The sequence below is a fragment of the Rhinatrema bivittatum genome, chromosome 1, assembly GCF_901001135.1.
Source record: "Rhinatrema bivittatum chromosome 1, aRhiBiv1.1, whole genome shotgun sequence".
Lineage (NCBI taxonomy): Eukaryota > Metazoa > Chordata > Amphibia > Gymnophiona > Rhinatrematidae > Rhinatrema > Rhinatrema bivittatum.
In genome coordinates this window covers 542,645,655-542,670,564 of record NC_042615.1, presented here as the reverse complement: position 1 = coordinate 542,670,564, position 24,910 = coordinate 542,645,655, and the positions used below count along the sequence as shown (strand labels likewise).

The window sequence follows — 24,910 nt, the reverse complement described above, 5'->3', positions numbered from 1 at the left end:
GCTCTTGGTTCTAATTCCCTTCCACCCCCACCATTAATGTAGAGAGCGGTGATGGAGCTGCATCCAAGTGAAATATCTAGCTTGATTAGTTAGAGGTAGTAGGGGTAGTAACCGCCGCAATAAGCAAGCTACACCCATGCTTATTTGTTTTTACCCAGATTATGTTATACAGCCCTTATTGGTTGTTTATCTTCTCCCCTGCCGTTGAAGCAGGGAGCTATGCTGGATATGCGTGAGGTATCAGTTTTTTTCTTCTCCCCTGCCGTTGAAGCAGAGAGCTATGCTGGATATGCATCGAAAGTGAAGTATCAGGCACATTTGGTTTGGGGTAGTAACCGCCGTAACAAGCCAGCTACTCCCCGCTTTGTGAGTGTGAATCCTTTTTTCTTCTCCCCTGCCGTTGAAGTTATGCTGGATATGCGTGAAGTATCAGTTTTTCTTTTCCCCTGCCGTTGAAGCAGAGAGCTATGCTGGAAATTCGTGATGTATCAGTCTTTCTCCCATGCCGTTGAAGCAGAGAGCCATGCTGGATATGCGTCGAGAGTGAAGTATCAGGTACATTTGGTTTGGGGTAGTAACCGCCGTAACAAGCCAGCTACTCCCCGCTTTGTGGGTGCGAACCCTTTTTTCTTCTCCCCTGCCGTTTAAGCAGAGAGCTCTGCTGGATGTGTGAAGTAACAGTTTTTCTTCTCCCCTGCTGTTGAAGCAGAGAACTATGCTGGATATGCATTGAAAGTGAAGTATAAGAATGGAGTGATCAAGCTAGTTGAAAGGCATCAGGAATAGAGGTGATGAGACTCCATTGGTGTTTGAAATGATGGAGTCGACCTCCTACAGGTAAGTGGGGCATGGGATTGATGGAGAGGCTTCTGTTCTCTTGATGTACTTCAAAAACCAGATGTTGGACCCATATGTGGAGTTGGCTGGGTTTTTGTCTGCTTTGGCTGGCGTGGATGTCCTCTTTGTGGTGGATGGTAGGGATGTGCCGAAGATCTAGGTGGATAGTACCTTCTAGGCCTATAGAAGGGCCTCCTGGCATCCCTTCTGGTGGGTTTTCGTACTGAAGACACCTGATCTGATGGCAATCTGGAGATCTGACAGAGTGACTCGTGGTGATCTTTTAGTTGGGAGACAGTGTCCTGAATTTTTTCTCTGAAGAGATTGTCTCCAGTACATGGGAGATCTGCTAGTCCCTCTTGGACTTCTAACCTGAGGTACAAGGCCTTGAGCCAAGCCCACCTCCGTGCACTGATTCCACCTGCTGACAAATGGGTGGATGTTTCAAAGGAGTCGTAGGCTGCCCGTACTTCGTGTTTGCCGGATTCGAGGCATTTGGCAATCAAATTGTTTAGTGCCAGCTGCTGTTGTTGAGGGAGATTATCAGCAATATTTTGAATTTGTTTCCACAAGTTTCTTTGATATTGTGTCATATACAGCTGATATGCCACAATCCTAGACACCAGCATGGATCCCTGAAAAACCTTTCTTCCTAAGCCATCTAAGAACTTCTGTTCTTTTACTGGTGGGGCAGAAAAGTATGGTTTTTGCTTCCTGGCTTTTTTCTGAGCCGACTCAATGACCACTGAGTGGTGTGGCAATTGTAGTTTCTGGAAACCTGGGGTATGTTGTACTAGGTATGTTGCATCTGTTCTTCTGTTTACAGCAGGTACAGAGCAAAGATGTTCCCATAATCTATGCTGAAGTTCCAGAAGCACTTCATGAATGGGTATGGCCATCACCTCCTTTGGTGCATCTACAATTTCCTTTATGAAATTTGCAAAAGATAGGTCCTCAGGAGGGGACTTCCTCCTCTCTTCTGGTGGAGAAGGTTCTGATTCTAAATCTTCGGTATCAGTGTCAGTGTCTACATCCTGCCAAGGACTATAGTGAGGTTGAAAATGTGATCCAGAGGGATCCAAGTTGTCTTTTGGAAGAGGATGCTTTGTTTTAGAAGCAGACTTTGATGGTTGACTTGGAATCTGCTTTGGCATCGGAGACAGAAAAGGCATCGATGGAGAATCGAAAGGCTTCGATGGCATCGATGGCCGGCATCGCCCGATGGACCGTATGTGAAGGCATCGATGGACTTGGGAGTGGCATCGAAGGTAATGTTAGTGCACGGGGGTGTTGAAGATCCGATGGCCCCAGGAAGGAGTCTGAGTCCCTTCCATCGTCCTCCAATGATCCTGGAATTGGAATCGAAGGAATCACCGGTGGATGTTTAGGCATCGATGGTGTCTATGGCTGCATCGGGGGAGCCATCAGTGGCATCAGTGTCAGTGCTGGAAAAACACCGATTAAGGCGTTGATTCTATTTAGCAGAGGTTGAAAGATCAATGGTTCTGGCATCGGTGCCGGTGTCGGTGATTGTACCGGTGCTGGCATTGAAGGAGGCTGGAATTTTTTAAAAACCTCAACGATCGCTTGTTGAACCATGGAAGTCACTTCTTCCCTGGAGACTGGGACTGGGTCCACTGTCACAGGAGAAGGTAAGACTGGTGCTACTGGCACTTCCACGACTAAGCGTGGTGGCACAGTCTCTAACACCAATCCCGGAAGAGAGCGTCTTGGTATCTTGGGTACAGAGGGGCATGGTGGCTCTAGTACCCGGACACGCTTTGGCATTGGCTCAATGTCCTTCGGTGCCAATGCGGATGCCGTTTCTTCTGATGGAACGGAGACAGAACGGTGTTGATGGCGTCTCTTTTCACGATGTTCGCTAGTGGATATCGATGAAGGCGCTATTGAAGATCCGGATGGGGCCGGTGACGGACGGTCATCGGCCTTTTTCTTTCCTCGATGTTTTTCAACAGAGGGTGATGATTTCTTTGGTGATGATGTCGAAGATTACAATGGCGTGATTTTTTTAAACAGCTCCTCCATTTTATCCAAACGGGCACGCCTGCCCTTTGGTGTCATCTGGGCGCAAGTTGTACAAGCACGGACATCGTGGCCTGATCCCAAGCATAAAAGGTACAATTTGGACATTTTTTGAATCCCGAGGCCATGATGAAAAAACAGGCTGGGTAACGGTCGATGGCCTGTGGTACCGTATAAAAAGGTGACCGGAATCGACCGAAAAACTTACTCAAAAAGTACTCACTGAATGGTATGTCGAAGGGAGACCCGAGTAGACAATTTTGTGACTGAAAAGTTATATTTTCCGTGAGGAAAAAGTGAGGGAAAAAACTCACAGAGCTCCTATCACGCAAGGCTAACAGCAACGTGGAAAAAAAAGAGACCCCTGTGGCTGAGAATATCATGGCATGCTGGGCATGCTCAGTGGGCTCAGTATGCCAGTCAAAAGTTTCTAGAAACTTTGACAGAAGTTTTCCGTGTCAGGGCTCCATCGATGATGTCACTCATATGTGAGGACTATCATCCTGCTTGTCCTGGGATAATAGTTGCTCAATCTGAAATCCATTTCAATATGATTTAGCTGTAGGTATGAATTCACAGGCACAGGCAAGACTACAGACCTTGAAATCAAAGGCACAATCTGCCTAGCCTGACAGCTTCAAAAAACTAAATGTACAGCATGCTTACAGTACCTCCTTTTGAATACAATGAAAGTGAACAAATATGTACCTTTGCCGTCCAGTTCATCTGTGCCATTTTGCCAGCAGTAGATATAGTATGTGTGAAAATCTGGCCATCATCTGGAATCCAGGGTCCGCAAATTCCACCTTTTCCCTTTAATAAATAAAACCCAACAGATTTATAAAAATAGCTCTTTAAATCTTAGAATGAAATCAAAACGGTAAAAAGCGTTAGCATAGAAAATTCTGTTTGATTTACTGAGGATCCTAATTTTATTTTTTTGGGGAGAGGTAGGGTAAAATAACAGCTGCCAGGGCTTCACTCATCTAAACTCATTTTGGCCTCTGGGAGTCTGAATAGCAGGAAATATCTGGGTTTTGATGAACAGCCACTCTTCATAAACTCAGCTACCAAGAAGATGGCACAGCTTCATCAAATCAATAACAACATAAAGAGAGGAGTGTTATAACAAGAATTACTTTAATCCCAATTTCTATCATCTCCAGGGATATCAGAAAGCAGAAATCATGAAAAATGTCACAGTCAGTGCTGGCATTAAACCAGACTGTACAATCATTTATCCTGGTTACACAAATATTTGACAAATGATCCAGGAAGATTCCTAGATGGGCATGTTTTATTTACCTATAACAGTCTTTTTATATTTTTTCAATTGCAGGTAAAAACAACAGTGTGATTCAGCATAAACAGGAAATGCCGGTGCCGATCAAGTTAAAAACTAGATGGTCCTGAAATTGATGATGTTTCATCAGGGGAACAAAATTAAACCACCCAGCTGTATAATGTGCTCTCTTCACACCACTGACAGTCTCACTGACAGGATGGGAAATGGAGACCAACCCAATATCAAATATTACCTGGAGATCCAAATAAATATAAATATATTTGGATCAGCCTGAAAAACTAGGAGCCCATAAAGAGCCCATAGGAGCCCATAAAGAGCCATTTTAGATGCTTCTTTGATGCTTCCACTCAGATAGGCCCACAAATACAGGCATTGTCTGGATAGCAAAGTTAGCCGATATATCCGACTAACTTTAGAGGTATATTCAATAGTACAGCTGCACCACTGACTAGAGCTAGCTATCTTAAAGCTAGCCAGCTAACTTATCCAGATAATTTTAGGGCAGATCCATGGCCTGACCAGACTTATCCGGCTAACTTTGAATATCAGAGGGGCCGATGCAATAAATATGTGCAGAAAGCGGGCGCTGACTGTTCAGCGCCCGCTGAACAGTCAGCGCCCGCATTAGCAAGGAGGTGCTAGAGTTGCTTGCGTGGCCCTAGCGTCTCCTTGCTAACAAGAACCCGATCGACGTTGGCCGTCCACTGGTTAGGAAAACCGACGCCGCACAGGAAACGGACGCTTGTCAGTTGAGCATCCGTTTCCTGCACCCAACTGCAGGTGTTTTGTTTTTTTGTTTAACTTTTTTTTTTTTTTAACTTTATTTAGTTTTGGTTTTTTTCCTACTTAATATCGCAACAATATTAAGTATTAGGCAGTACAGAAAAGCAGTTTTTTCTGCTTTTCTGTACCAGTTTTAGTAGCGCTCAGCAATTAACACCTGCTCTGGGCAGGCCTTAATATCTGATTGCTAAATGGGTGTCCTAAATGAACATTTTTTTTTTCATCGGGAGTGAATACGTAATAACCTCATTCACATGCATTTGCATGTGATGAGTGCTATTAAATTCCCTCCGTGTTGGCCGCACGTTGTAGAGGCGCTAATCCCTTTGTTGCATAAGGGGATTACATAAGGGGATTACTTAGCACCTCTACAACCTGCGTCCAACTGCGGGTTATACAGTGTGCTCAGCTGAGCGCACTGTATTACATCGGCCCCAATGTAGCCAGATAACTTAGGCCAGCTAACTCAATTCTTCCCAGTTACACTCCCGGAACCAACTTATTAGCCAGCTAGAATTTAGCCAGATAAGTGTCCAAATCTTCATTTAGCTGGATAACTTTCAAGTTACCAGGCTAAATGCTTTTGAATATGGACCTCCTACTTATTTAAATACGTTTGGCTGATTCAAGGTCAGAATGAAAGCCAACTAAGAACATAAGAATATAAGAAATTGCCATGCTGGGTCAGAACAAGGGTCCATCAAGGCCAGCATCCTGTTTCCAACAGAGGCCAAATTGGGCCATAAGAACCTGGCAAGTACCCAAATACCAAGAAAATCCCATGCTACTGATGCGATTAAAAGCAGTGGCTATTCCCTAAGTCAACTTGATTAATAGCAGTTAATGGACTTCTCCTCCAAGAACTTATCCAAACCTTTTTTGAACCCAGCTACACTAACTGCACTAACCACATCCTCTGGCAACAAATTCCAGAGCTTAATTGTGTGTTGAATGAAAAAGAATGTTCTCCAATTAGTCTTAAATGTGCTACTTGTTAACTTCATGGAGTGTCCCCTAGTCCTTCTATTATCCGAAATTTAAAATAACAGATTCACATCTACTCATTCAAGACCTCTCATGATCTTAAAGACCTCTATCATATCCCCTCAGCCGTCTCTTCTCCAAGTTGAACAGCTCTAACCTCTTCAGCCTTTCCTCATAGGGGAGCTGTTCCATCACTTTTATCATTTTTGTTGCCCTTCTCTGTACCTTCTCCATCACAACTATATCTATGATGGCTTTACTACCAATTCACCCCAAATCTCTTTATTCAGGTTGTGCTGAATATCCTTTTCATCAATCATAAAAACTTCCTTGATTGACCCTTTTATGATGGTTGCTATTCAAGAAACCCAAATATTTGCTAGTATTTCTGGCCCCTGTTATGACCGTGTGTGCAATAAAACAAATATTACTCAAGAATGATATACAGAGTTTATAAAATAGTCAGTTTAAGGAATAAAGCTATAAAAGAATGGTTTATAAGTGATATGGTAGACACATTTCAAATGACCATGCAATAAATCAAATGCTACTACATGGTCATGTGATCTTATTTGCTCAGTGAGAGCAATGCATTTCTAAATACTGACACAACGAATTGAATTCAGAAAACGTTATGTAAATCTAAAGTACTGATTTTGTCCTGGGTAAAAAATACTTTTGAGGAATGCCTTACATTCTACCTCTGATGTAGAACCTGATAATTCTCTAATCTACTATCTAAGCAATCCTGTAAGCAAATTCATATCCTTAATGATTCTGGTTTGTTTGTTTTTGTTTACTTGTTTTTTTGGTGCTCTCTGATAATATAACCCTTTTATTATTATATTGCCACTTTGTTGAAATGCCAAATTACATATTCGAGATATGAGGGTACTCACCATAAAAGCCAGGGGACAAGAATGAATGTTAGCATGATGGACGCAGCAGTTCTCTCCATTTGCATCTTTCCAGTTGGAAGGACACTCGTGTTCCTCACAGAATGTCTTGGCAGCAACAGCATTTCTAAACCAGATACAGCAGGAAAAAAAATAGGAAAACCCCCTTATAACAACTATTTATTGTCATCAGGATTTGTACAGTGCATACCAGAAGCATGGAGTGCCATACAGCGACACAAAAGAGGCCGTCCCTGATCCATAGAGCTTACAATTTAGCCAAGAAAGACAACAAAAAACAAATAAGAGGCTTTAAGTTAAGACAACAAGGCTATGACTGACAATTTATAGAAGAGGCAGCTTCTGAATACCATCAAATATGATATTTATTTTATTATTAACTGTATAAGTTGCACACAAAAGTTGCTTGTTAAACTGCACTGAAAGCAGCAGTGAGAGGTAAATCAGAAAAAGATGGAATCAAATTATTTTGTCTGTTGTTGTGTTTCTATCTTTCCATTTATTGACAAGAAATGAGAAACTAAATGCCTAACATCTGCAGTCACTTCTATGCACCGCCAAAGGGCACAGATCAAGATGTCATGAAAGAATTCATGAGCAGCAGTCTCGGTGGATACACTAAGAAGCCTAATTTTGACTAAATTTGTAGTGTATTTTATTGGACCACTTTAAGAATAATCTAAAAAGAATCTAGTCCATGAGCTTTCAAGACGAAATAGCTCCCGCCAAGGGACTAAATGTCTCCCTTTTCCCTTCTTTCCATAAACATGAAAAGGGAAAAATCCATTCAAACAGAAATGGATAAACAAACTAACAAATCACCATTCATAATACAAAGGAGTGTGGTTTGTGTTTTTTTTGTTTTAGAGTGTTTTGTTTTGGTTTTTTTAACTACTCATGATCCCCTATTTCAATTTTGCCCTGTTTGCATCTACTTGCTATTGTCCTCTTAAAGTGAATATAACAGGAAAGAAACCTTTTCTGTAATCTAGTCCAGGTTTTTCAGATTGCTAGTCTGGCTGTGGGAAAACTCTAGCAGGAAAGAGATGCTGAAGGTGCCGACTCATTTCAGACACCCCGGAAAAGCCTCTGCTTTTCTTTTTTAAAGTCAGGCTAGCGCGGCAAAGGCTGCCATAAAAGTACCAAGGAACCTTGTAACCCTCTAATCCAGGGGTCGGGAACCCATGGCTCGCGAGCCAGATATGGCTCTTTTGAGGGCTGCATCTGGCTCGCAGACAAGTGTTGCCATACTTCGCGGTTCCCCGCTGACCCAGCTGCTCCCCGGTCCTCCGCCGCCCGGGCTTAAAATGCTGTCAGCCCGGGCGGAACGCGGCAGGCCAGCTGGAATCAGCGGCACCGGCGTGCTCTCTTCTCCTCCCCCCCCCCCCCCCCCGCGGCCCGGAAGAGGAAGTGGAGAGCATCGGGTGCCTGCGCGGGAAGAAGAGACCACACTAGCGTGGTCTCTTCTTCCGCGCAGGCACCCGATGCTCACCACTTCCTCTTCCGGGCCGCGGGGGGGGGGGGGGGGAGGAGAAGAGAGCACGCCGACTGGAGTCATCCGGGTGCCTGCGCGGGAGTCATCGGGTGTCAGCCGGGTGCCAGCGCTGGAGTCATCGCGCAGGCACCCGATGCTCTCCACTTCCTCTTCCGGGCCGCGGGAAGAGGAGAGCACGCCGGTGCTCTCTTCTTTCCCGTCGATAGCAGGCTGAATTAGCCATGCTGTAATGGGACCTGTCCGTCAGGCACAGGAGGCGGAGCTTCCAAAGAGAAGTCAGAGCTGTGCTCTGAGGCTGCGCGTGGGTTCCCGCGCTGGAAAAACGACTCTCCTCAGTCTGTTTTTCCGCGCGCAGGAATCGCACGCGGAGCTTCACTTCTCCTCAGCTTCTATCTACAATATACAGTAAGAATGTCAACCTCACATAAAAAAGATAATCCGCGACCGTCAGGGTTCAAACCCTGCACCTGCGGTAAAGTCATGTCTATTACAGATACACATGACAGATGTTATAGATGTTTGGGCCCTGACCACGACATACCGAACTGTGAATCGTGTGGCCGTATGTCCCCAAGGGCACGTAGGATCCGGTCTGAACGTATGGACTCCCTTCGATCCCTACAGGACACTTCCAGAGCGGCATCGGAAACCAGATCCTCCCCGGGTCCCTCAATGTCTAACCCGTTACATCAAAGGAAAAGACATATTACCACCGACAAAGGTGACAGACCGCCAAAACATAAAAAACAAAATGTTCCGGTTTCTCTGCCTCAATTAACCCCACAACAATCTAATAAAAATAAAAATGGAATCCATTCAGGGAATTCTTCAGGGTCGAGGCACTCTTCCAAAAGGGGCTCAATGTCACCTAAACGGAAGAATTTCATACTGCAAACCAGTGGTAATGAAGAAATAACTAACCTCTCAGCCCAGCCGGCGCACAAGTTGCAAGGACGCGGCGCAAACCCATCTCCGCCTTCTCAGACGGCCCCCTCGACGTCGACTGAAACGCAATACAGACGGCACGGCACGGCGCACGTGACCCATCACGTCTCAGAAAGCAGGAAGCGCCGCGACCCAGGACGCAGTGACCAAATCAACCAGGGACGTACACAACGGCGCGACGCGGAGCGCGCACAACGGCGCGACTCAGTGAGTACGAAGCGGCGCGCATCAAAGGGAGCAGAGCGGCGCACCTCGGCGCCGGAAACTAAGCGGGACACGCCGCAGACACCACGCTTTACCGGCAACCCCACGGCGCGCCCGCACCTCGCCCGCAAGGAGCGAAGCCACTCAACGGGTTCAGGAATCGCCGCGAAGACAGGACAACCTCAGGCAAGTAAATTCCAACAGGGACTAGACAAGTCAAAAAACCGGCTATCCCTTAATCCGCTCTCGAAGGGCTTAAAACGCTTACTCACAGAAGGGGATACTAGGGACACCCCCTTTTTCCCGTCATCCCCATCTTCTTCAAAACCTTCAGCAAAACGACGAAGACTAGCTCAATCAGTAGCCCCTATATCTAATAAGACCTCTGGTGAAAAGCTAACCATGCCACCAGACACCAGGGATGCTTTTACAACCTTATCGTACGCTCTGGCAGGGTTCTACAACACGGTAACTAAGACGTACAACCTTCCCACTTCCCCTGGAGGGAGAGACCTCCCTTCTCCCGCCCATTCTGATACCTCCTCATCCAGGAGTTTGAGCCCGCATACAACGAACGTGGAGTCTAGATCACCTTCGACTCCTTCACCCATACACTTCTCTCCAGCTAAATCGGACAGGGATCTCTCCGATAGCGAACAGGGGGGGCCACCGGATTCTCCTAAAAGTGAACAACCCCCTCCTGACACTGATGCTACAGCAGACTCCTCCACTGGATACCCGTCAGATCCGGATTCGGAACATACTGAACCTCACTCTCCACCGGAGGATCTAACATACCCAAAATTTCTTGAAAAAATGGGTAAGGCATTAAACATCACAGTTCAAAAACTACCAGATCCTAGAGCAGAAACTCTGGATATTCTAAAAATTTTCGATACTCCTCATGAACCAACTGCGTTACCCCCGCACGCAGTGCTGGACTCTTTGTTAGAACAATCCTGGAACACTCCATTCACGGTTCCAGCGGTATCCAGGAAAATAGATATTAAGTACAAACTACAAAAGTCCAATTATTACTCTTCCACACAGCTTCCTCATACCTCTCTAGTAGTGGAATCAGCTATGGGGAAAGCTCGTAAAACGAAATTACACTCTGCATCGCCGCCGTTAAAGGACATGAAATCTTTAGACGATTTTGCAAAGCGGGCTTACCAGGGCTCTATGTTAGGTACGCGCATTCACCACCATCAATTCTATTTGGTACAATATCTCTATGGATGTGTACAACGCCTGAAAACTGAAACAGATTTCCCGACTCTCGACCCGGTCCAAGACTTAGAAGAAGGGATTAGACACCTTCTACGCACAATCTACGAAGGTTTTGACACCGCCTCTCGGGTTTCAGCGAGTGCTATTGCAGCGCGACGCCTGGCATGGCTAAAAGCAAGCTCCATTAGAGAGGATGTGCATACCAAACTCGCCAACCTTCCCTGCAAAGGAGATAATCTTTTCGGGGAAAAATTGCAAGAAACTGTTGCCCAACTGAAGGAACAATCTGCGGCGGTGCAATCCCTGACAACACAACCAACCTACCAACCGAACAGAAGATACTTTCCACAATATAGAAGACAACCCTTCCAACGGAGACCGTACCGGCAATACCCATCTTACCGAACACCGGCCTATCAACCTTATACCAGGCCAAACATTCCACTAACTCAACCTCGCAGAGGACGTGGACGTTCACAACGACCTCAGCAACAACAGCAGCAACAGCAGACGTCAGTTAAGCCTTCACAGTCTTTTTAGCACTTACTCAGCCATCACCACTTTCCCTGCAGGCGGGGAGAGTAGCCTTACATTATCATCAATGGACAGCTATCACTACGGACCGCTGGGTCCTCAGCATCATACAGCAAGGGTACAAAATTCCCTTTCAACAGCTACCAACACTTCCCCACCCCCCTTCCCGGGTATACCAAGACACCACGGGGGAGATGAGACAGGAGTTACAAAAGTTGCTACAACAACAAGCAATACAAATCCTGCCACGGAAAGCCTGGCACACAGGATTTTATTCCCCATATTTCCTCATTCCAAAAAAATCAGGGGGCTTACGTCCGATATTAGATCTTCGGCAGCTCAACAAATTAATACTCAAGGAAAAATTCAAAATGATATCCCTCAAATCGATCTTACCCTTGATTCATCGCAATGCATGGATGTGCAGCATCAATCTCAAAGACGCTTACACTCACATCCCGATGCACCCTTCATCTTGGAAGTACCTGTCTTTCCAAGCCCTGAATACCCATTATCAATATCGAGTGCTGCCATTCGGCCTCTCCACGGCACCCAGAGTATTCACCAAATGCATGGCAGTGGTGGTGGCACACCTTCGTCAGAAAGGGATCATAGTTTTTCCGTACCTCGACGATTGGCTCCTGATAGCATCGGACCCCAAGTTATTACACCACAATCTCTCACAAACAATCCTCTGCCTCCACAACCTCGGTCTTCTTGTCAACTACCAGAAGTCCAAGTTGCAAGCAACCCAGACCATACAGTTTATAGGTGTCATCCTAGATACAGTCAAACACAGAGTTTTTCTTCCCCCAGAAAGAATAGCGGTGATGAAAAACATATTTCGCAACTTACAGACATCGCCAAGACCAACAGCCCGCCAAGTATTGGTCGCACTGGGTCATATGGCGGCGGCAACTCACGCTGTACGGAATACACGTCTTCAAATGCGAAACATCCAATGGCACCTCCGTCGTCAATGGAAGCAACACTCCCAACCATTATCGTGGAAGATTCATATGACGACGGCAATGATCACCCAACTACAATGGTGGCTCCATCGATATACCCTAATGAAAGGAGCATCCTTCACCCTTCTTCCGCACAACGCAGTACTCACGACGGATGCCTCCAGGAAAGGTTGGGGAGCCCATATGGACACCTTCCAAACACAAGGCCTGTGGTCTCATGCAGAACAGTCCTTTCAGATCAACCTACTAGAGCTACGAGCGATAAGATACGCTCTACGCACCTTCCTTCCGTATCTCCAGGGTCGCAGGCTTATGGTCTATACCGACAACCAAGTCGCGATGTTCTACATAAACAAACAAGGGGGCACGGGATCTTGGCCATTATGCAGGGAAGCGATTTGGATATGGACATGGGCGTGCAAACACTCCATCCACCTCCAGGCCACCTACATTCCAGGGATAGCCAACGTCCAAGCGGACAGGCTCAGCAGAATTTTTCATCCACACGAATGGGAACTTCATCAAGAAGTAGCGGACTCCATCTTTCACCAATGGGGCCGTCCTGCCATAGACCTCTTTGCGACCGAACACAATCGGAAAGTAGGGAAATTCTGTTCAATTTGGCCCAGTCAACAGCGTCAAACACAGGATGCCTTTCTACTTCCGTGGTCACAACATCTCATGTACGCGTTCCCCCCTATTCCGCTGATCACACGTACGCTACAAAAATGCATTCTGGATTCAGCGCAACTAATTCTAATAGCACCGGCGTGGCCTCGCCAGCATTGGTATACACATCTCCTACACATGTCCATAGAGACACCCATTCGCCTTCCACTACGAATAGATCTACTATCGCAGAACGAGGGCACACTTCTTCACCCGCTTCAGAACTCTCTACACCTTACAGCATGGAGACTGAGCGGATCCTACTTGCAGAACAAGGTATATCATTAGTCGTTCAGGATGTGATTCTGCAATCACGTCGACCGTCGACAAGGAAAAATTACCATTTCAAATGGAAAAGGTACGTTATCTGGTGCACAGCTGAATGTTTAGAACCCTTGTCATGTCCTCCGGCCAAACTTCTGGACTACCTACATACCTTGTATACCTCAGGTCTAGCACCTACTTCGGTAAGAGTTCATCTGAGTGCCATTGCGTCGAGACACAGGCTCTACAAAGGGCAGTCCATTTCCTTACATCCTGCAATATCACGGTTCTTGAAGGGCTTAAATCACTTAAGACCCCCAATTGCAAAGCCACCAATACCATGGGATCTCAACATTGTATTGGAGCAATTGATGCACTTCCCCTTCGAACCTTTACAAACGGCTCACCCGAAATACCTCACGTGGAAGGTAGTCTTTCTAGTAGCCATCACCTCGGCAAGACGAGTAAGCGAACTACAAGCCTTGGTGCATTACTCACCGTACCTACAATTCTATCCACAGAAGGTAGTCCTTCGTCCCCACCCCACCTTTCTCCCAAAGGTGGTGACGCCTTTCCACCTAAATCAATCCATCGATCTACCTGTTTTCTTTCCTGAACCACATGCTTCAGAACAAGAAAAGAGATTACACACTCTGGACTGTAAACGAGCACTTGAGTTGTACACCTTGCAAACTCAATCTCCTACTCGTCCTTCCCAATTGTTTCTGACATTTAATCCAAGCGCCCCAGGGAAACCTGTGGCGAAAAGAACCATAGCGAGTTGGCTCGCCCAATGTATACAATTCTGTCACAACAAGAAGCATTGCACGCTACTTTCTAAACCAAAAGCACATCAAACAAGAGCGATGGCAACGTCCACAGCTTACCTCTCTAACGTGCCTCTTCTGGATATTTGCAAATCAGCTACGTGGGCATCTCTACATACTTTTGCTACACATTACTGCCTAGACCAGCACACGTCTCAAGACACAAGACTGGGACAGGCAGTTTTAAACTCTCTACTAAAGAAAACCAACTAGCTCGACTGACACACTTGGCATCACGTTCGACAAAAAAAAAAAAAAAAATTTTTTACGTGATGCAGAGCTTTGTACTCCCATTACAGCATGGCTAATTCAGCCTGCTATCGACGGGAAAAAGCAAGTTTGCTTACCGTAAACGGTGTTTCCGTAGATAGCAGGATGAATTAGCCATGCTGACCCACCCACCTCCCTGTCAGTCGTCTTTACGTGCTCACGCTTGCTATTTTACAGACTGAGGAGAGTCGTTTTTCCAGCGCGGGAACCCACGCGCAGCCTCAGAGCACAGCTCTGACTTCTCTTTGGAAGCTCCGCCTCCTGTGCCTGACGGACAGGTCCCATTACAGCATGGCTAATTCATCCTGCTATCTACGGAAACACCGTTTACGGTAAGCAAACTTGCTTTTCCCGCGGCCCGGAAGAGGAAGTGGAGAGCATCGGGTGCCTGCGCGGGAAGAAGACTGCAGCGCGGCTCGGAGGAAAATGAAAATCTTCAACCGCGGCCGATGGGACTCCGCCTTCGCCTCCGCGAGGGCTGAAAATGAAGGAGGTTAGCGTTGGGAGGTGGCTGCTGCTGCCGCGAGTTCCCGGGGGGGGGGGGGGGGAGAGTGAATGAGCGAGCAAGCATGTGTGTTTGAGATCCTGTGTGTGTGAGTGAGAGATTGCATGTATGTGAATGATTGATTGAGAGCCTGTATATGTGAAAGAGAGTATGTCTGTGATTGAGATCCTGCTGTGAGAGAGAGAGCATGAATGTAAGTTTACCATTGGGAACCTGTATGTGTAAGTTTGTAATTGAAAACCTGTTTGTTTGAAAGAGTATGTGTGTATGATTGAGATCCTTTGTGTGTGAGAGAGATCATGTGTATGTATGATTAAGAGCCTGTGTGTATAAGTAAGAGAGAGATCATGTGTGTCTGAGTCTGATTGACAGCTGGTTTAGGTGATGGAGCATGTGAGTATGTGATTGAGAGCCTGTGTTTAAATGAGAGAGAGAGAGCATGTGTGTCTGTGTGTGATTGAGAGCTGATTTAGGTGAGGGAGCATGTGAGTATGTGATTGAGAGCCTGTGTGTAAATGAGAGAAAGAGAGGACATGTTTGTAAGCATGTGAATGAGAGTCTGTGTGTGAGAGAAAAAGACAGCATGTATTTATGTGATTGAAAGCCTGTGTGTGTGTAAGCGTGAAAAGATAGACAGCATGTGTGTAAATGTGTAATTAAGAGCCTATATAAGTGAGAGAGAAAAAACATTTGTATATGTGAGTGACTGAGAGCATGTGTGTATAGGTGTGTCATTGAGAGCCAGTGTGAGAGAGAGCGCTGGTATGTGACTGAGAGAGGAGAAAGTTCCAAGCAAACCACCCCGCCTCCTGCTAATTCAGAACAATCTCAGGACACCTGGATATCAAACGTTCCCAGGTATGCAGAGCAAAAAAATTTTTGTATCCTTATTATTTTTCATTACTGGATCTTTGTGTCTGCTATTTTGAAATATTTTGTTGGTATCTGGAAATGTTTTATATGAGTTTTTAATTATTGGATATTCCACTCATCAGCTGTTTCGAAATATGTTCTTTTTGTTAGTACAGTTTTACTGCTGATGATTTTATATTTCTTGATTTGTTTTATAAGGATGGCTGATGTTTCTTTTTTCCTTTGTTACACTGCATACAGAGACTCTGGCTTGTTGCAGTTTCCAATTCAGTTTTTGTCTGCATGCTTCTTGTTATGCGTTTTGGTCTCTTTATTCTATGTTAGGTGAGGGACAGCACGTGATTCAGGTGAGGTTTTCTGCTGGCGTGTAGTTTCTGTGTAGGACTCTATAGCAGCCTGACTTGGTCCGTTTTCCTAATAGGAGATGTATTGGTGTCTTAAGGCCTGGTGTAATATTTTCAGAGACTTATTGTACTTTAAAAGTGTGATCTTACATAAAATGCACACATTTACTTGTATTTAGTTTTAAACATATTGTATGGCTCTCATGGAATTACATTTTAAAATATGTGGCGTTTATGGCTCTCTCAGCCAAAAAGGTTCCTGACCCCTGCTCTAATCCCATAGAGACTGCACAACCGAGCTTAAAATAAGTACTGGGCAATCCTTTTATTCATGGGAGGAGGTGTTTTTGAATAGGATTCTTCTCTGTTCACTCTGGAGCAGGAAAAAAAAAAGATTAAAAAAAAATGAATACATATACAAAAAGAAATCAGACAGGGGAAAAACATAGTGCCTTAGGGGGATACTTTTTCACTTTCTCATACAGGCCCCCTTCTTTTGGCCTGCCCACTATCCAGTAACATAATGGCCGCCATATTAGAAACTTTAAAAAAAAATGCTGGATGAGCAGGGCACCCCATTCCACACTGACTGATCTGGAAACTCCTTCATGGACATAAGAAAACAAGATATGCCATACTGGGTCAGACCAAGCCCAGTATCCTCCTGTCTCTAACAGTGGCCAGTCCAAGACACAAGTACCTGGGAAGTCCCCAAACATGAAACAGATCCCATGCTACTAATGCCGGCAACAAGCAATGGCTATTCCCTATTGATCAATATGGACTTCTCCTTCAGGAACTTATCCAAAGCTTTTTTTAAACCCAGCTACACTCGCAGCCTTAACCACATTCTCTGGCAATGAATTCCAGAGCTTTTGTGCATTGAATGAAAAAGAATTTTCTCCAATTTGTTTTAGGTTAATTCTTTGTTATTAATTTTTAGAATTCAATACAACACATTCTGAACGATGAGTAGATTCTGCATACCATCCTATAGATACAACATGACAGATCTTATCATTTACACCCAACAAATAACAGAGATCCAGAGTCCATCTGCTCCATCCCACACTAATCCTACCCCTTCTCCGATTTGTTTTAAATGTGCTACTTGCTGCATGGTGGTACTTCTCCTGCATATGGGAGCACACAAGTGAACTAAACAGTACCCCACACTCTAGTGGCCCACCTCCAGCCAACTTTTCTCTTCTGGAGAAATTTATCATTTGTTAGGGCCAGGAGCAAGTTGACTAGGCAATCCTGCTCTCCTGCTACATGGGCCCTGGACATAGTGCACCCATAAACAAAAGTACCCCCCCCCCCCCCCCCCCGACAGAGAACATAACATGTGTTGGCTGAATGCCAATCTCTCAGGTTAGGGTTCAGGAGTGTGTAAATCGGTCAAGCAAATGGTGTAGTACACCCAGAACCAGAGGCAGCAGGGACAGATAATTTTCTGAGCTGAATATGGAAACCATCCCCTTGGATCTCCCCTCTGTGACCCCAGTTGTCTATGCTGATATTCAACCTATATCCCAAATAATGTGCACATCAATATATATTCCAAACAATTAAACTTTTATTTCTGGGGATACCAGCAATCAATATTTACAAAATCGTTAAGGGATAGAAAATGTCACTGATTTAAACAGGGTTCACAGGTTTTCACAACCAAAATATACCTTCAGTGATATGAAGTTAACAGTTACACAAAACTATTACAAAAGTCAGAGAATTTCTTCTTATGTCTCAACAATGCTCTCCAATACGCCTCACTCCTACTCCAAGAAATATATTGCTCATATTTCTTCCTTTATTCTCAATTCTACATTGACAGTATCCCAACTCCACCATCCACTAGGGTACGTAAACTTCCTTTTAATACCGATATCAGTTTTAGATACGGTAGTACTCACTCGTGGACTTCAGGATACCTTCTCTCTTAAGGATGCAGAGTTACTGGACCTAAACACCACATCTCTTCTGCAGGCAGTATCCAAGGACTTTCCTGGCATCCTCAGCACACTCCTCTCTCTACCGTAGCTTCTTCTCTTTCTCTTTTGGTTCTTCATGGGTTGTGAGGCATGTTATATCTTCTATATCTGCTCTTAGACCCAGGTCAGGTCCCTTGGTTGTTTCCCCGTGGGAGGAAGCACCACTTCAGCCTCGGGCCTTTTCCCTTGAGGGTAAATTATTTCACCCTATACTCTGCCATCTAGTGGCTGTTCATAGAAATCGTCTACATAAGAATGTTCTTTCTACCAAACAGTTTACAACCTTCATTAGCAATGTACAAGACCCCAGGAACAAATCAAGGCCTCCCCAACCCAGACCTCTCTCCCAGACCACACTCCAGAGTCAAAGGGCCCATCTGGGAGGCCCGTTACACTAATAAATGAGGAGAAAAAGCCAACCAAAACTTAAAGAACAGGGGTTTCAAAAAACTAAGGAATGAAGTCAAATGAATGCATAACCAAAATATATGAAACACTGTTTCCTCCTCCTCCCCGCCATAGGGACAGAAGGGGAAAATACTCCACCTTTAGATGAAGGAAATCCATTTATTAGGGAGCAGCTCTGGTGGTCTGAAAAGCTTTTCTTGCTGCCTAGAAGGAGAGAGATACTAAGGGAGTGTTTGGTACACATCACTCTGCGAGAGCTTCTAATTCCAAGAGAAAGGCTAGGAAGGCCTGGTAAAGCCTCTAGAGAAGAATCCTGCAAAACCTCTTTGTAAATATACTCTGGATACTCTGAGATAAAAACAGAGGTAAACGATTACTAGAAGACCAGGGTTTTCTGGAAGAACCCCTCTATCTGGGCAGGGCTAAGGACTGCTAAGCAGACAGTATACTCTTTGCAGAGTATTATTGCCAGGAAACTGATTACCACCAGCCAGCCTGAGCCAGAGATTGAACCACTGAACCCGGAGCGAGTGATCTAGCTTCCATGGTAGCCCCTGTCCCACAGTTAATAGGGCTTAAATAGTTCACTTGGGAGTGCTAAGGCCAATTGATAACCCATGCTGCAGGGTTCTTTTCTGATAGCAGAAAAGGGTTGCTTTTTTTTAAAGTTTCTTTGGCAGGGGGTTGGAAATCTTCTGACACTTTCCCGGTAAGAAAATAAATCCTTTAATGGAAAAACTGAGGCAGATGAATAAGGTCAGTAATGTGCCCACTGAAGAATGGTACAATCCATACAATAAAACAAAAGACATTGCACAGTCCAAAAAGATACAATCACTGCACAGTCTTCACACACCAGAGTTTATTCTTTCTCCACTACCCCACTAGCTCTGAGGAACTCTTAGGAGAATGGGTCCCTCCCTGAATTCTCTTTTTGTGGTACCTGCTTCCAGCTGTGCAGATTCTCTATACTCCAGTAACCACACGGGAACACTCTGCTGATCCCTTCTAAGCAGCAACTCTGAAAGTCAATCTCCAACCCTGGCAGTCAGGTTGGCTCTAATCAGAAATTCACTCTACAAACTTCAGTGAATATGCAAGGAGTATGGCATTAAATCCACTTTCACTATTTTTCTCAATCTCAGGCTCTTTTTTTGAACCCAAAATAATCCGTCTTCTCCTGGAAGGACTGAGAGATCCGACCCTTAGCCTCAGCCATTTCCCCAGAATGGAAGAACCTGAACCAAAATGGGCTGCTAATTTTTTTTTATAAAGTCAATCCTTTATAAAAACCTTTCCAGGGAAGCAGCAGGAAGCACACTCCTACTATCTCTGACTTCATACATTCAGTATCTGTGAATACTCTATGTAGTAAGGAGCAGTTTACTGACAGTGTTACATACTTTGTAAAGCTGAAGTGAAACTTCAGTTGTTGTCCCTGTTTTCCACTGCTGAAAAATTTGTTTTCTTTTTTTATGGTTGAAGACTGCTTCAGATAAGAACATAAGAACATCAGATATGCCATATTGGGTCAGCCCAAGGGTCCATCAAGCCCAGTATCCTGTATCCAACAGTGGCCAACCAGGACACAAGTACCTGGCAAGTGCCCAAACATTAAATGAAGAGATCCCAAGCTACTAATCCTTATTGATTAATAGCAGTTTATGGACTTCTGTTCTAGGAACTTATCCAAACTTTTTTTAAACCCAGTTACACTAACCGCCATAACCATATCCTTCTGGCAATGAATTCCAGAGCTTAATTGTGTGTTGAGTGAAAAATAATTTTCTTTGATTTGTTTTAAATGACCTACTTGCTAACTTCATGGACTGCCCCCTAGTTCTTGCATTATCCGAAAGAGTAAATAATCAATTCACATTTACTTGTTCAAGTCCTTTCATGATTTTGTTGACATCTATCATATCCCCCCTCAGTCGTCTCTTCTCCAAGCTGAATAGCCCTAACCTCTTTAGCCTTTCCTCATAGGAGAGCCTTCCATTCCTTTATTTTGGTTGCTCTTCTCTGTACTTTCTCCAGTGCAACTATATCTTTTTTGAGATGCGGCGACTAGAATTGTACACAGTATTCAAGGTGCAGTCTCAACATGGAGCGATATAGAGGCATTATGACATCCACCATTTTATTCACCATTCCCTTCCTAATAATTCCTAACATTCTGTTTGTTTTTTTGACCGCCATAGCACACTGACAGGGTCATTCTTTATTCTGCAATGGGCTGTTATCCCGTGCATTAGGGCCTTATCACACAATAAGGCCCTACCGCACGCGATACCAGCCGCATAGTGGCTGTATTATTCTAATTAGGGGAAGGGGAGGAATGTGGTCAGGATTTGGGCGGAGTTATCTCCCGGCTGTGCTACAGGAGATAATGTGTCACCCCGTCCCCTTTTTTTTAACGATACATCATTCTGCTATAAATATAGCAGAATGATGAATCAAGAGGTGAGTGACAAATTCAATGTATTATCCGCTATGATGCTTAGATCTCTTTCCTAGGTGGTAACTCCTAATGTGGAACCTAATATCATATAACCACAGCAAGAGTTATTTTTCCCTATATGCAACACCTTGCTCTTGTCCACATTAAATTGCATCTGTCATTTGGTTGCCCAATCTTCCAGTCTCACAAGGTCCTCCTGCAATTTATCACAATCTGCTTGAAATTTAACTACTCTGCATAATTTTGTGTCATCTGCAAGTTTAAGAACCTCACTCATTCCCCTTTTCAGATCATTTATAAATATATTGAAAAGCACCAGTCCAAGTATAGATCCCTGAGGCACTCCTCTGTTTGTTTTTACAGTGGAAAGAGTTAGACAATTTAATCCTACTCTCTGTTTCCTGTCTTTTAACCAATTTGTAATCCACGAAAGGATATCGCCTCCTACTCCATGACTTTATAGCTTTCTTAGAAACCTCTCATGAGGGACTTTGTCGAACACCTTCTGAAAATCCAAATACACCACATCTCTCAGTTCACCTTTGTCCACATGTTTATTCACCCCTTCATAAAAAATGTAGGAAATTTGTGAGGCAAGACTTCCCTTGGGTAAATCCATGCTGACTGTGTCCCATTAAACCATGTCTATCTAAATGTTCTGTGATTTTATTATTTATAACAGTTTCCACAATTTTTCCTGGCACTGAAGTCAGGCTCACCGGTCTATAGTTTCCTGGATCGCCCCTGGGGCACCCTCCAGTCTTCAGTTACAAAGGACGATTTCAATGATAGGTAACAAAATTTTTACTTATAGTTCTGAAATTTCAGTTTTGAATTCTTTCAGAACCATGGAGTGCACACCATCTTGTCCAGGCAATTTACTACTCCTTAGTTTGTGAATCTTCCAGGTTCACCATAATTTGGTTCAGTTCATCCGAATCATCACTTTTGAAAACCATCTCCAGAACGGGTATCTCCCCAACATCCTCTTCAATAAACACTGAATCAAAGAATCAGTTTTCTCTTTCCACAATGACCTTATCTTCCCTAAGTGCCCCTTTAACCCCTTCATCATCTAACGGACCAACTGACTTCTGTGAAGGTGAATATCTGGATACCTGGAGAGCCTGAACCTTGGACAGTGTTAACATTTCACTCTTGCCAACTTTTACCCTTGCCCTGCTCTCACCCTGGTGATAGATTTTTGAGATGTATGAGAAGGGGAAACTTGTGATTACAAAGGAAAATAGACGTTACAAGCAATACTCATTGTTCCCTTTTTCACAAAAAAAAAAAAACGGGGATCCGCGGGAAAACAAGATTTTCCCGCAGCCAGACGAACCCGAAAGCGGGAACGATTGGGCACTCAATTCACATCCCTTTATAAGGAGGTAAAGAAAGCCTGAGAATTTTAGAGAAGGCTAACATATTTGCTAAGGCATGTGACTACGTTATTACGTGGCACTCCTTACCTTCTCCCCAGGATAAACATATAAGAGAACTGATTTTGGGATATTGCTAAGTTTTTATTATGAGTTTCAAATTCTCTCTTAGGGCCTCATTTTCTAAAGTATCGCAGGCCTGCGATACTTTAGAAGATGAGGGGCGGGGGGCCGAAACGGGGGGCGGGCCTGCGCTAGCCAGCAGCGATTGCACCGTTGCGGTGCGATCGCTGCCGATTTCGCACCCATTAGTGCCACCATAGGAGGTGTAGCTATTGGGAGCGAAATATGCAGCGAAAAGGCACCTACCTTTTCGCTGTCCGCGGCGTCGGCGCAGAGTCGGCCCCGGTGATGCCCCAACTCCTCCTCTATCCCATTGGCTATCCTCCTTCCACCATGTCTTTGAGATGCCAGTTAAGTCCATGTCATCATTCATTGCTATATACTCTAGCATTAGCATACGAACATTTCAAAGTGTGTATTTTTTTGTTTGTATTAACATTCTGCTTTTCTTTTGTCAGGGATAATTTGGAATCTTTGAGCTCAGGTGATTCTTTACTTATAGGCACATGGATTACTTTTCTTATTATTGGAACCTCTCTGTTGGGATGCCCTAACTCTAATGCTTCATTAGTATCCTTCGAAGATACATCCCTCTCTAAACCATGCTCTGCTGAGCGACTGCCAGTTTTCCCCTTACAGCATCTTTTAAGCTAGAACAATTTCCTTTTTAAAGATTAGCACCAGCAGCCTGGTTCTACCCTGGTTAAGGTGGAGCCCATCCCTTCAGAAAAAAAAAAAAAGACTCCCCTTTCCCCAAAAGGTTCCCTAGTTCCTTACAAAACTGAATCCCTCTTTCTTGCACCATCGTCTCAAAAAAACCTGCTTGGAACTGTTCCATTGTGTGGCTGAGCTGTCTTGCTAGTTATTTCACCTAACCCGGACTGTTACAGTAAGTTTTGATAATCTGTAGAATGACTCACCAACTTTATTAAAACTAGCCTGTAATTCAGAGTCAAATGTATTATTCACTGATGGCTTGATTTGCCCAAATTAGTTATAGAGAAAAGTGTATGGGTAAAAATTATTTCCTATGTTTCACAAATAAAATTAATAGCATCCTATCTTTGGAAAAAAAAACGGTTTAAAGGTCCTGCATTGCTTATAAAAGTCACAAAAACATCTTTATGTGCCTTTCTCGACTGACCCAACTTGGAATCGCAAAAGGCATTACCACAATATATTACAATATGTCCAGAAAACTCAACGTCCCTTTCCCAATATTAAATTGTGAAGAAGATAGCCCAGCAAGTCCACCTCTCTGCTCTGGTTAGTATTTTTCATATTAATACAGATCTAGGTCTTAGAAATATGTACAGATTGGAGTTGTACTTATAGTTCATATGTTCTATATCTGCAACATTGTGTGCATTGTTTAGTCAGGGGATTGCTGAGGATTAGGTTAGTTAAGTATTCATATTTTATGGTTGCATCTAATCTAATTTGTTTTAAATGTTATGCTTTCCATAAGGATTCTACAGGTACTTGGCTCCTTGTCCAGTAGGCCCCTTCCTTCTCAAGAACAAGGAAGAGGAATAACTAAACTCAAACATGACCTGGTAAAGCAAGAAGGGTTCACATGGCTACCATGATCCATAGGGCCATCAGTGGAGAGTGTTCTTCACCTATGCAACTAGTATATGTCTTTTATTTTCCATGCAGTGCTGGGGATCGGTTATGCCAAGGATATGCACTGCTTGAGTAGATGAGAGATGCAAATATGTAAAACGATTTGTACATATGTAGAAAGGTGCATGCATTACAACTGTGAGTGCATGAGGTGTAACAGAATGAGTGTGTGAGAAAGAGAGTCAAGACGTGAATGAAATGAAAATTAGATTTAGAACAGTCAAAAAGAGGCTGTGAATGCTGGCATTAAACTAGACCACAGGAGTTTTGTCAAAGGGGAGCACTGGGAACCCTAAAAAGAAAAGCTGTATTCGATTTTTACAAGCAGTGTTTAGAAATCTTTAGGTAATCTTTAAACTTAGGGGAAAATGGGTCGACCCTGCAGCTCAGTTCTAGTACTGCACACTGCCACGCAGGAGATCTGGGTTCAATTCCCCATCTGGCAAGACTTGGGCTGCTGTAGAGGCATCATTAACAGCCCCTGTGAGGAGGGAGTCTCAGCTGTTGCTCAATGATGACACCTAGTGGCCAGACTTAGAGATCAGTGTTGGCTGCTTTTTCTGGCTTTGCACTGTCACTGCAACGGCTGGGCTAAACTAGGTGGGGAATATAAAAATAGGGTAAATATTCCCTGGGTAGCAGCAAATTAAAGCAAATGATGCCACGGCCCAGCAGAGGCAGGATCTGGTTAAGTTGTGAGCCCAAAGAAGCAGTAAGAAACTTCCAGGCCAAAAAAACAGAACAAAAAGGCACTTTAAAAATGGAAGGTCAAGTCCCTCATTTTCAAAGGTAAAGTGAAGACATTTTCTCTATTTCAAAATTGTTCATGGGTATAAAATACCCACAAACTTTGCACTTTAAGTTATGTTCAGTAGAAGATAACTTATATAGATCTGAAAATACAATCTGCATGCA

At 44.2% G+C, this 24,910-nt stretch overlaps 1 protein-coding gene across 1 annotated transcript in view; it reads right to left on the bottom strand.

The window, feature by feature from the left end:
* The window catches only part of LOC115098645 (atrial natriuretic peptide receptor 1-like), a 264,895-nt gene that overhangs the window by 218,696 nt on the left and 21,289 nt on the right, over window positions 1–24,910 (bottom strand). The window contains exons 3-4 of the mRNA XM_029615400.1: window positions 6,853–6,976; window positions 3,589–3,693 (exon numbers count right to left, since the gene is read on the bottom strand). Coding sequence (XP_029471260.1) covers window positions 3,589–3,693; window positions 6,853–6,976 — 229 coding nt within the window. The remainder of the gene's footprint in view (window positions 1–3,588; window positions 3,694–6,852; window positions 6,977–24,910) is intronic.